Source organism: Anopheles darlingi, chromosome 3 (genome assembly GCF_943734745.1).
Source record: "Anopheles darlingi chromosome 3, idAnoDarlMG_H_01, whole genome shotgun sequence".
NCBI lineage: Eukaryota > Metazoa > Arthropoda > Insecta > Diptera > Culicidae > Anopheles > Anopheles darlingi.
In genome coordinates, this window is record NC_064875.1 from 46864542 (window position 1) to 46877807 (window position 13266).

Consider the following 13266-nt stretch of genomic DNA (forward strand, 5'->3'; position numbering starts at 1 on the left):
TTCTCTGCTCAATCTATCGCTCTCTAGCGGCAAATCAATTCGAGCATCGAGTCGATTACATCCTCGATTACGAACGTAACATAACGGCGCTCTGGGGTTTGTTAGAGTGGTTCCTAATCAGGCACATAATTTACTCCCGAGTCAATTTTGAAATAATTAGTCTCACTTCCGGGAAGAGAAAGCTAGCAGTTACTCGAGCAAACGATTATTGAAAGGATTAGTTTTTTATTTTATAAATCGTGGGGCAAGCTTTTCCTATTTTTATCAATAATCTATATCTCATCGTTTTTGCTCAAATATTTAAACCATTGTCTAATTTTTCTTTTTAATTTTTTGGTAATCGAAAAAGTCATAAGTAAATACCACGAATCTTTATTGGTTGAAAGCGTCGCTTATAACTGATGCCTTGTTTTTGTTTGTTGTTACAAATTTGTTCATTGGGGGTTCATATTATATTAGAAAAATGTATTAAATAAAATACTATTAAAGCCATTCGGCGATCTGTTAAGATGCTGAACCGTACCAGTAAATAGTCTCTAGGTTAATATTGATTTTATTGTCGTAGCAAAGCGTACCACTTTTTCTAGGATTACCATTCCAGCTTTTATAAACAATCTATATGACCTTGCACCAAGTGTGTGACAATAAAGAGACGGATTTCCGTTCACCATAAAAGTGTCCCATGCAATTTAAGATCCGTAGCGATAACCCTCCCAAACATATACAGTTTATTTATGCCGTTTTGCTAAACCGGCACGACTCTTTTCCGAAATTGTCGAGGGCGAAAACAACCAAATAAAGGGTCCGCAGCAGTTGTTGAGACAAGTTTCTTATTTCAAGAATACGTTTCAACTGCTCTAGGTCGATAGTAGTACTTTCGTTCCGTTACGTTCCGTTCGCGCACTGCACGGGTTGCATGCTCCGGGTGCGAAATGCTACTTGCCAAAGAAGTGTGGAGTGTAAGCTTTCTGACCCATTAGGTGGATGTTTCGCTGGCTGAGAAAAGAGTGCGAAGAGAGAGCATTACCAGCATAACGCGCACAAAGCGGGACTCTAGAAGTGCAAGTGGCCACTGCTACTATTCCTGCTGCTAGCATAGCACCCGGTCCCGGCTAGGGTCATAACCATAAAACTACGGAAAGTAAGCAATAAAAGACATTTAAAAAAGGGAAAGACAAAAGTTGTTCAATCTGCCGCGAAGTGAAACGAATCGCTGCATTCTGCAATCAACCGAATTGGCACGACAATACTACGGCGCAGCTCAGCGCTATAGTGCCCGGTGAGTGTTTGTTTTCGTCCATTTTCTCTTGACCTTCGCCAGCTATCAAGAAATTGGTCAGCACTTTTTAAACCCCCCCGGCTTACCTCTACGCATACAGTGCCAATCTAGGAAGGATAAGGGAATCAAAAATCTCACCAGACCATAAGAGCCGAGTCACCTTTGTGGTTCGGATCCGGGGATTTGATTAAGCATCATTGAGCTCACAGATTGCGTGAAGATTTCACCACAATGATAGCTCCAACTGGACCGTACTGTGGGGGTTACAGTGGATTATTTATTAACCAGTTCGTAAAAACCATACATTCTGCTGCCAATGTTTTGCCAATTGGTGCGTACGCAATCCACTGCAAGTTTGATGGTCCGAAAGCATTTACGAGCCTAGAGTGTTGTGTCCCAACAGGTAACGAGGACGGAGGTGTGTTTTCCCTTTTTGTTTTATGAAGGCAACCTTTTATTCCTGCATAAAAGCGGCCGAATCGCGAGGCTTTTCCTACAGTGTTAAGGCCGGGGTCCCCAGAATAAACATTGCATCATAGTTTCTGGAACTGTTTTTGGGTCACCTGTAAGGTTTTTCGTAAATTTCAATTCTAGATAGAGAGCAAATGGACAAACAAACTTAAATATATCTGAGAGTTAGTTTCAACGTGACGAGACATCATGAGTATCCGGTGAACCAGGGACAAAACTAACTGACGTCAGCATACGCAACGCAGCATAAGGACTGAAGATTGTGAATTTAATTTCCCGACCCGAGTTGCCGAGCGAAAAGCTTTTGGATAATTTAATTGGATGGCCATTCTATAGCCAAAGCTAACTTCAATGCGGTAACCGGGACCGACTTGGTCTGGTGGCCTGGTTCATTCGGAATTGGTTTGCTCAGGTATATCGCCCTTTTAGACTGAGGTAACCAGGTGTTAATTGTGGTTCCTTTCACATCCCTCGCACAGAGCTGGTTGTTCCTTTATGGCTAATGGGTTCACCTTGTGGTACGGATGCTGTGTTGCTTTACTGTTGGTTTCGTTGTGTTGGGTCAGTTCAGATGGCCGCGCTTGAGCCTGACCATGATTAAGTTGAAGTAAGATTCCTGGTCTTCTTTTTTTAAACAATTTTCTATGAAATCAAGAGAAAACGGAACGTTTCTAGCCATTACTGCGGCTCTAGCTTACTCGGAAGAAGACAGTACCATCGCGCTGTAGGTTGTGCTGATGATTGAGTAGCGTTTTATGGAAACGCACGTGCCTTCTAACCACGATCTATAGACTGGTGTTCTATTGTACAACAAATGGAAACAGCATAATGATTTTCTCACAATGTGTTCACGTGTGCATGAAGAAGAACGGCAGCTATCTCTATAACAAACCACTCGATGACGTTCGCTCGTCTGACACAATCAGCTAAAGCCAGCCAGTGGTACCGACTACGACTGTACAGTGCCGAGACGGTGCGTAACGTACATAACGAGCTGGCGTAACAATTGACCATGTCTGGCATCCCGCGGTGTTGATTGCAGTCGGTAGTCGGCATAAAGATCAGTGCTACTCCTACGGCCAGGCTTCTCACGGAAGCAGGACTCAAGGAAGGCTATTTGCATCGGTCACATTGAAATTCACGTTTGAGCATCTGCTAGCAGCAGATGCAAACCAGGTTTTCGCTTTTGCATAAATTCCTTCGAAAAATAACTTATCGGTTGAAATTACTCGCTATTTGAATCCCAAGTACACATTTAACTGTAGAATAATACCAATAGCAATGTGATGTTCAAAGTGCTGCAACATTCCATTAAAGGTTGTGATGATGTTTTAAAGATGGAAACATAATTGATTAACGAGCTTGAAAAAGTTCAAGCAGCACGAAACCACGTTGAGGCATGTTTCTTTCGCGTTCTAACTAAACATCACCTAATGGCCTCCGGGGTGTTACTAACAAGGTGTTGTTTCTCTATTTCACACCGGTAAGGACATCGCCCAGCTAATGGATCGTTACTTGGCCTTGGAAAACCATGCTAACGACATAATTAATATCGGAAACATAAGCCATTAATTGGTTGCTTGCTCCACTATAGATAGAACCATAGTTCCGCAGGATGTGAGTTCCTTCACCTCGGTACCTTGTGCGGGCAGGAAAGGAATTACCATTACGACTTGAACAAGGCCTGATGTTCATTCTCGATATCATCCCTGCACCTTTTGCGTAACGACGCGCAAACCACGCAACGCTATCGTTCAAATCAGGGGCCGTTAAAGGGCTAGCTCAAAACGGCTAATAGCACCTACCAGTACCGGCAGTGGGACCTCCAAGCGGTCTGTTAACAAGAGGTGTGTCCATATCAAATGGCAGCACCCCCATCAAATCGGTCGGTTAAGAACCGTGAATTCCAAGCACGTCCCTAACGCACTGGTGTAACACATTAACGCGTTGTGTGATGTACGATAGCAACAACGGCCGGGCAGTTGTACGATGGAGTGTGGCTAATTTAATACCACTCATTGTGGTGGCCCAGTTGCGTTGGAAGTGTTAATAAAACATCCGAAAAAAAAAACACTTTAAAGGAAACATCTAAACCGCAGGATCGCGGAGCGGGATTCTACTTCCGGCGATATGTTTTACGACACAACGGCCAAGGTACCCAGTGGCGAGCCTTACCTTGAAAGCTTTTCAATTCATTCCGAACAGATCGTTTTGCTTTTAGCCGTTTTGTGGGCCGCATTGCTGTTGTGGTGTTTTTTTTCCTGGTGGAAGCCAATTGCGATTAATGTTTTACGAGGCCGAGTGGTACAAAAACATAGAAACGACAATTCCAAGTACAGTCGTTGGTCGTCTCACATAATATCGGTATCAAGCTGATCATCACTCCTACACCTTGATGGTGTTTAATGATCCAGTTAATGCACAACGAGAAACGAGATTAATTAAGCTAGATCGCCTCATCATTAGTCTGCTTCGTAAGCATCAATTCCGTTCATTTGTCGGTTGATTGCATCGTTTGTGTCACTCAACAAATGAGCCCATAAACATCCTTTTCGGATCACGGCAGCAGCTTCCAGGGAAATCTCCTGCTAAGAGGCAGCCAACAAACGAATCTTGACCAGTACCGGGAAGCATGTCAATGCCGAATCGCTTTATCATCTTATGCGATCATAATGCACGCGAGGGGAAAAGATGGAATGTATTATTAGAAATAAAACACGATGATTTGTCTTTTGGTGAGACATGTAAGCGAGCAATCGCGGCGAGGGTTCGAAATGAGTAATAGAGTGAATTCATACTAGAACAGATATACTCAGTCAGTGAACGGAATTAATCAATTCACTCTGCGGGAGATTCCTCGGACCGCTAATGAATGGTGCATGTTGTATGAGAGTTTCACTATTTATAATACCTAGTACATTGATAGATAGTATTTATCGATTACTGATTGATTGCTATGAAACAAACGCAAAAATACAAACCGTTTATCTGCTTTTTATTATTTCAAGAGTCTATTTATTATTTCCTGCCTTGTCATATTGTATACTTTTGAGCATCATTTAATATTATAAAAAAATATTTACCGTAGCATTTACCTTTTCTATCAATGTAGATTCTCATTGAGGAATAAAAGCGTGAAATTGCAGGTACAATTCTTTGTCAAAACATATCTTAAAGAACGGGTATTTCCTATCGCTCAATAATCCGTAATTTCATAGCGTTCCTGTATCAATGTCGAAACCGTCTATCCATCTCAATTTTGGGCCTTTAGCTGAAGCTTTATTTTCCGTTGTTTCATCACGTAATGCCTTCTATCTTTACAGACTCAGCTTTTTCCCCCATTATTCGGGCATGAGTGATTCACGATGTGCCGAATCTTCTTACTTCATTCGACCTAACGATGCTGAAAATCCTTTTTTGAAATTGACCACACCTTCCCTCCTTCAGATGCGTTTGGGATGTCTGGAACTTTTATAAAGCTTGCAAGTTGTGTAAAGACATAAGATTATTATAACTGTCGGGTAGATATGGTTGGTTCTGGACGTTCTCATGCAGTTCTGCGTTTTATATGAAATAGCTATTTATGCTAAATGTGTTTCCATGCTGTCATCATACATCGACAATTGAATAGACGACTTTGTTCAAAACGAGCATAAATCTAAAGATTTATAACTAACATCGTCAGAGAATGTTTGCAAACAGTTCCACCTAGCGCAACGTACCTGCAAGTGACCCTGAACGCAAGAACGCTGATAAAGAGCAATAAATAAGCTGATAAGCGTAATCCAGGATGACATTCAGCTAGGAAAATGCAATATTAAAGAGCACCGATGCACGGGACGGTCCCTGACGTGTTTTATATTTTAAATGACATTGAACGAAAGTGTAAGCGGAACGAGAGAAGCAAAAACTATTTCTTCTTCAGCATCCTTCCACATCCCAAGAGCACCGTTGAAGCGCACACGGTTCTCGCCGTAGCATCAGACACAAAGAGCTCGGACGAGCCTGATACAATCCATTTTGTTATTTACCGCCGCTTGATTTATGAGTTCCCCTTTAATGGTGCGCCATTTTCATTTTAAAATGCTCATTTTCTGCGACCGTACCAATACCAATGGTTAGGTAAGTGAGCAAACAGGGATCACCTGGGAAGATAACAATTCCTGCCTTTATCAATCTACAAAAATGAGGGATCATTAGCGTATACATCCTAGATGAGCCACGTGCCACGCCATATTAACCGCAATTGTACCTTTGGAGGGTCTTGATGAGCGCGCCCATCCGGCGAATAAATTACACCTCGGCCGCAAAAGGCCAAGGTCACAACAGCAGCCGCCAGGTGCTGGAAAGGTAATTTAGGAACATCAGTTTTAAATTGGACAATCAACTTTCTTGCCCTCCGTTCGCTACACTTTATTGACTTTTTCCAGCCGGCGAGCCGCTATCTCGGTAATAGGTGTCTGGTGCACAATAGGAAATCCGAATTGGCCGCCAGACGATGGCAGAATCCAGTGCTGGTCTAGTCTAGTCTAGCCGAGGGTTTGGTGTGGCTGGATCAAATGGTGCACAAAATTCGGGCAGCCTATAGGACCCCAGACAATTTCGACACAAAAACTTTCCACAAACTAGTCGGCAGCCGGCTGCCGGTTGCCGGTTGTATCCGGCCACAGCTTAACAGAACAGCCAAACAGATTCCGTTAACTAGTCAGCGGTTAGTTGTGATTGATGGGTCGGCTTGGAATTGCTTCACACCTTTCGGCCTCCCCGAACTGTTAATCACCAGAACCAGGCAGAAAGAATTAGACTAGACACTGTGTGTTGCACGAGAGCTATGAGAGCTAAACGGCATTATGCCGGCGCCGACACTGTGCTCCATGGTTTCATCTACGTGACGTTTCCACCCAAGTTTCTTTCATCGCTCTAATTCACAAGCAAGAGAATGCATTGACCAAGGGGAGTTGTTCAGTTGTTGCTGTAAGCCGTTTATTGTACAGATCAAATCAAATGAAAGGGCATCTTCACCGAAAAGCACTTGCCGACATGACTCAGCTTGTTTTTATGTACTAGTATGCTTAAAAAATAGGAAATTTTACCTTAATGTACAATTTCAATCGTGTTAGTGCTCTCCGTTCGCGAGTGAATGGAGATAGTTGATGAAAAATCTTAAGGAAAAGAATGCTTCCTGGGGCCAGTAAACTGATATTTGATTGAACGGCGGCTCAAATGCCCACTATATTCATTAGTGTACCGTTGCTATGATGCAGAATAGTGAAATGAAAAGTCGAAAGGAAACATTAAATCTACTAAATTATCCTACTGTGTCTGCCAATGGAGCTTATAGCGTTGCTTTAAATTATTTTTGAAATAATTATTCAATTCGCTGCTCGGTCGTTTAAAGGCCGGCAGTGCTTGTTTCGGTTAGAAGAAATAATTAAAAAGTTTTGTTAGAACACGCATACACACACATGCATACTTTTCTCGGACAAACATCGAAGCCATTGCACCACTCAGTCGAGGCATCCTTATTGCGTCCCGGTTGCTATATTATCTACTTCTTACTTATCAGCTAAACCTGGCATGCGTTGCCCGTTGCTTCCCGTTGCTTTCTTTTTCCCTAATTACATCATCTTATAACCTAACCATCCGAACGCTGCAATGTGCAATTTTTTCTCCAACAATTGACGAAAATAATATTGAGTGATTGAGGGTCAAAATTAAGTTTAAAGGAAAAGTACGAGTAAACACATTCAATTTGTGTTAAAAGAGAACAAAGCAAAGAAAAGCAAACCCCAGGTCAGCATAACCCTAGGCGCTGTCGAACTGTGCACTGTGTGGGAACTATGGAAATAAAGTTTAAAGATTTTTCCAGCAATTATCGGTGCTAAATGAATTCTACAATATTTTGATTTGTTCACCATAATGTACAAATAATGCCCTTTTTGCGTTTTCTGTAGCACTAGAAACTCGCCCCTACCTCCCGTTAGACCGTACGCTTTTCTACCATAACTGCAGGCTACGGTTAGACCCTACATTCCCGATGGCGACTTGAGAGGGTGGTTCTTCAGACGAAATTTTTCTGTGTAGCTGAATTCTAAAGATAACCTACTGCTTCAAGTTACTACCCAGAAAGCCCTGTAAAAGAAATGATAAAATTCTGTCAGTAAAACAAACTTATAAGAACCCTTAGTGTTGTGCGAACAACGGAAAAGAAAAAACATAAATAAACAATAGGAAACCCTAACGCATGTTCAATGCTCCCTTACCTAAAACACATTATTCCATTGGTTGGTTTCCATTCCATTGGTGTCACTCTAGTCCGAAAAGCTATCACTCCAGTAGGTGGAAGCTGGCGGTGCGACGTACTTGAACAGATCACGACCACTGCTGGCCGGTCCTGCTTCCACTTTCTTGCGCTTCTCCACGCTGCCTGCCGAAGAAAGGTTCAAGTCCGCATCCGACCTTCGCTCTTTCTGTCGCTCCTGCTGGCGTCGTTCCCGCTCGCGGCGCTTCTCCTCCTGCAGCCGGTCCGCCTTTTTGTGCCGCTCGATGTGATTGATGAGCGCCTGTTGCGTTTTGAACCGGAGCGTACACCGATCACAGTTAAACACGTCGTCCGGATGCGTCTTGAGATGCTGTTTCAGCGCCATCTGGGTCGGAAACACTTCGGTGCACTTGTGACACGGATGGTTGCCACGCTTTCGGCGCGCTTTCTTCACATCTCCATCGTCCGAACCGGAGCTCGAGTCTTCCGGTGCCTCGATGTACACGAGGTTTGACAGGAGCGGTGTTTTCGGATTTTTCGGTGGCCGCCCGGGACCACGTTTCACACCGACGGACGTAGCGGGCGAGACGGCGACGGTTGCGACCGCCATGTTTTTCGGTTTTCGTCCCGGACGCCCTCGTCGACCGGGGGAGATCGATGATCCGGGCTTACGGCCACGTTTAGCTGGCGTCCGACGTCGTTTCTGCGGTGGTGAAAAGCTGTCATCCGACGTAGCCGGTTCCGATTCCACCTCCGACTGTGACACCTTGTACTCGTCATCATCGGCTGGCTCATCCTCGTGGTCCGAGTCCGAGATGGGACAGTTGACTACGATGACGTCGGTCCGTCGGCGTGTTTTGTTGGCGCTTCGCTTCAGGTTCTTGCGCAGCTCCTTATCGGACGCCTCGCAGCGACCTTTGAACTCGTTCACGATTCGTACCTGGCCGAGGCACCGTTCGCAAATTTTGTGAGGCAAATGGTCCCGCTCAGTGATGCGGATGTTGGTGCACACTTTCATGATGATATCACTGATGCGCATCGCACCCTCCAGCTGAAATATGTCCGACAGTTTCTCCGTCCCCATACACACCCGGCACAGTTCCAGCTCTTCCCGGACCGCTTTCGGAGACTCCTCCACCGCGGCCGTTTCTTTTGGCTCCAGCACGGCATCGACAGCGGCATTCGCCTTAGTGTCCGATACCACCTTTAGCACCTCTTCTTCCTCTACTACTTCCTCCTCCTCGTCGATCAACTCATCGCCGTCCTCTTCCACTATCGCGTCATCCGGAAGCACCATGTCCACCTTGCTCTCGTCAAGATGCTCCTCTATGATCTCTTCCTCCACTAGCGTTTCCACCTCCTCTTCCTCTTGTTCCAGTACCTCCACCAGCTGCACCGTGCCCTTTTCATCCACACCCAGCTCCTCGACAAGTGCAGTATCCTCCTCTTCCGTCGCCGTATCCACCGCTTTGCTACCTTCTACATCCTTGTCAACAACCTCTGCCGCAGCCGCTTCTTCCTCTTCTTCGACCTCCTCGATCGGTTGCTCCAAAATCTCGACCGTCGGATTCTCCTCGGAAGCGGATTCCGTAACGAGCACCGACGCATCGTCCTTTTCCTCCTCTTCAATCAGCGCGTCTTCCTTGTCTGCTGCCGCAATCATCTTCGCATCCTCCTTGGCAACTGCATCAGACGCAGCAAGCCGCTCCGCATCATCGAGCTCCGCCGTGTCACCGGCCGCCGCTACCGTTGCCGTCTCCTCCGGCAGCAGCTCGGCGGTGCTGCCGAGGGAGGTGGTGGTAGCTGACGCTTCCTTCGGCTCAACTGCAGTGTCCCCGTGCGCGACACCACCGTTGGAATTGTTGTACATGTTGAATGCGGCCTTTTTCTGGGCTTCCATGCATCAACGAGATTCACGCGCATAAACAAACAACGCCACACACACGAAAGCAAAACACTTTGGGCGCGGAGCGCACAAACGGCGTCAGGTCAGCAGCGGCCTACGGATGGTTTTTCCCCGTCGAACTTCACTTCGCACCACTGCCCCGCGGTCTCGGCTGCAAAACGGAAACGGAAGCACGGTCACAAAATAAGATTTAATGGATAGAAGAGTGAAAATTCTATCGCAACCACTGTGCCGCGCGACGACAAGCCTTGCTTTTTGCCTTTTTTTTTTGAAAAATTTTGGCGGCCATATTGCCAAGCGGGCCAGTGTTGCCAGCAGCCATCTCGAGCATGCGCTGAAATGACAGCTGGCTTGTCATCGAGCGCCGCGAATTTGAATGTTCAGTTTTTCTTTGTCTTTGAAGAGTGGAAACGTTTTCGTGTTGCAGCATAAATTCTAAAAATCAACACAAAGCGAATGCTTTTGGGCGATAAAATATTCAATCAACATTAATAACAGTCGGCTGAGCTAAGCGGTCTAAATAGCGCGCGACGCCGAGGATGGAATGCCGCGGGAATTCGGTTCGATTGCAAGCTGTCGATGAACTATGATTTATGCGGCTTGCTGCATAAAATATGAGCATATAGCGCCGGGTGGAGGGTATCGATTTCCATACCAAATTTAAGCGATCACATGCGATTCATCCACACCGACGCCTATGATTGGTCGGATTGGATTGGAGCATTATTCAAACTAGCAAACCGCGGTATCGCTAGATATTGAACTCGTTTTAATTTTATCCAAATTTATCGCTGCTCACAGGCCACGCTGAAATTGTAATCAAGGATACCGGGTGAAAGTGTGCCCGGCTTTGAAGGTGGTGGCCGGATTCTACTATAAGGATTCCACGTCTGCAGGAGATGAATTTATGCGACTTCCTTGCTCTAAGCGGATGCCAGGGCAGGGTGGTTTTAGCCACACGAAAAGTATGAACCCAGACAGTTCAAGTGGTTTTTTTTATTTGCGCCACGTGCACCAGCAAACTCGCCGCGACTGGGAGGTAACGTAAGCCAAGCGATATTCGAGGAATAGACCTGTGCAAAAACGTCCACGCGCTCACTTAACCACTTTACCTTTAAGGTCCGGATGCCGTTGCCAAAATTGAGCAATTGATTGAGTAGCGTGGCTATTCGAAAATCATGGTAAAATTAAGACGGAAGCCTGCAGGGGCTTCCCGGGAACGCGTGATTCTCAGGTGGCCCAACACATCCTGGTCAAACGAAAATAGCAAAACGATTGAGGTGGCATCCAGAGAAAAACGTTGAAATAGCAATTCGGTTCACAACAGGACGTCGCGAAACCCGAATGGTTGGTGATAAATTTGCTTCAAAGAGAAGATTTGTCGTTTGATTCAATTTGCTCCCAATATTGTTACCATCGTTAAGCGCTCGTTATCCTTTATCAAAGGAAGGCAGTACGCGCGCAATACCATTGACAAAAGCTGTATCGTTCCTTTCCGGCTCCAGATCCTAAGTAATCTATTTGAAAGAGGCGCTTTCCGGGTATTCATTTAAAATCAGCTTTAAATGTTTTGATCTCTACCCACCGCTTATGCAGCTTTTCCGTCGGATACGCGGGATACGGACGTTGTAAAATGGTGTTTTCTTTCAGCTATTTAATTATTTCCGACCTCCGAGCAGACGGAACTAGACATTTCCAGAGCAGTGTTACTGCGACAGAATAAATAAAAGATTTTATACTCCCGTCCCAATATAGCGCTTCCGCGGAATGGGATCGGCGTACCCGCAATCCAAATCTTCACCAAATCTGTTTGTGACAAGACTAACTGGTGTGAATCACAATGTTGCGCTGACAGAGTATCCAATCAAAGTTTACTCAAAGTACTACTACAAGCTGAATACGGATCACACTTAATGTCCGGGAATTGGGCCCCAGGCCGAGTATAGCGCCTGCAGATTCGCTGACGTAATCCAGCCGTCTTTCGACGAACAACATTATTGAAATACCACCTAACGCTGCGTGGATTGTTTCGTGGCAAATTATTATAGCAAAACGGAATCCTGGCTCGATAGCAAATGATAATGAAATTGTTGTTTTTTTGCGAAGTACAAGCATCCTCATATTCATCGCTGCAAACTCATCTTTGGAATTGGCGACTATTCTTCCAACCGTCAGTACGTCTTCGTTCAGATTGCAACGCCGATATCTAGTGCAAACAGCCATGGCTGCCACGGATACCCTTCGTTGCTTTGTGGCTTTTGAGGTCATCATTTAACTTAGATGCCCGCGTGCGTAATCACTGTAGCGAGCTCGGGTGATGTAATCTTCCGGTACGGAAGTCCGTGTTTGACGACAGCAAATTGACGCAATGTCGTCCTGCTGTGACACGACACCTCGCACAAAAAGCCAAGAGTCATCACGCTTCTTGAAAAGCATTAAATTCCGCCCCAAACGACGACCGCGGCTTGGTGGCGGTTCCTTTTGCACCCGAGCGACTTGTAGATTTGCTTGTTTAAGTACCGCTTTGGGCTTGAGCAGGGGAGTGTATTTGCTCCCTGCGGTCGACTAACACACGGTCAAAAGTAAACGAAAAGTCCAATTACTTCGGCCGGAAAACTTTGGCCCCGGTCAATCCAAATGTTGCGAATCGAAATGCGCTGCGGTGCCTACGGTCGACGGAAGAGTTTAACTTGCCAAGACAAATAAACTTTGTTGACTGACGAGGCTGAAGGTACGGTTGAGGATAGGAGGAGCTGAGTCTTACGGCCGAATTGGGAGCGATTAGCAAGGAATTACTTTATAATTGGATTTTTTTTCGCGGTTCATTTGAGCTAATGAGCACATTTCAATTACGCATTTCATTGCATTCCCTCCTGGTGGTTCCCCGCGGAGGTCCAACAGAGAAGGATATGAGTGCATCATGCTCTAATCAATCGAAAGCTTTCATTAATATCTCGATAGTATGCGATTTCCTGGGTTGTATGCTTACTACGGTGCTGCAGTTTAATGGTAAAAGCCCACAGCATAAAAACAGAGCACAACTAATGAAACAAAACATTAATGCTGCATCTGTTGTTGTTCGTTTTGCGAGAAGCTTTTCGTTGAACCAGAATCATTAATATGTTTTTAATTAATTAGTATCAAGCGGCAGCACACTGCAATGATTAAAATCAACTCATCACATAATTACTCATTTCATGGTCAAACCAATTAATCCTTTTCACAAAGAATCACTCAGCCCATGAAAGCATGGGAGACTGCACTGATCGAACCGCAGACCGAAGGGACACCGAACAGGTTGAAGCTGTACATACCTGGTGAGCCATACGAATGAAACAAACGTCTTAT

General features: G+C 45.2%; 1 protein-coding gene and 1 long non-coding RNA gene across 2 annotated transcripts; one reads left to right on the top strand and one right to left on the bottom strand.

Annotated features, from left to right (window-relative positions):
- The first annotated feature begins 5607 nt into the window (after positions 1 to 5607).
- On the top strand, positions 5608 to 6524 carry LOC125954039 (uncharacterized). Its single transcript, XR_007469006.1, has 3 exons — positions 5608 to 5872; positions 5951 to 6100; positions 6181 to 6524. It is a non-coding gene; the product is annotated as an uncharacterized LOC125954039 (long non-coding RNA).
- A 173-nt stretch (positions 6525 to 6697) lies between these two features.
- Positions 6698 to 10169, bottom strand: LOC125954027 (zinc finger Y-chromosomal protein 1). Its single transcript, XM_049683976.1, has 2 exons — positions 8014 to 10169; positions 6698 to 7882 (listed from the first exon to the last, which is right to left on the bottom strand). Exon 1 carries the CDS (start codon positions 9910 to 9912, stop codon positions 8062 to 8064), a length of 1851 nt encoding a protein of 616 aa, XP_049539933.1. The 5' UTR covers positions 9913 to 10169; the 3' UTR covers positions 6698 to 7882; positions 8014 to 8061.
- Positions 10170 to 13266: the final 3097 nt, after the last annotated feature.

Bases quoted from the DNA above. Each gene is read 5' to 3' on its own strand.
- LOC125954027 (XM_049683976.1), bottom strand. From the start codon at position 9,912: ATGGAAGCCCAGAAAAAGGCCGCATTCAACATGTACAACAATTCCAAC.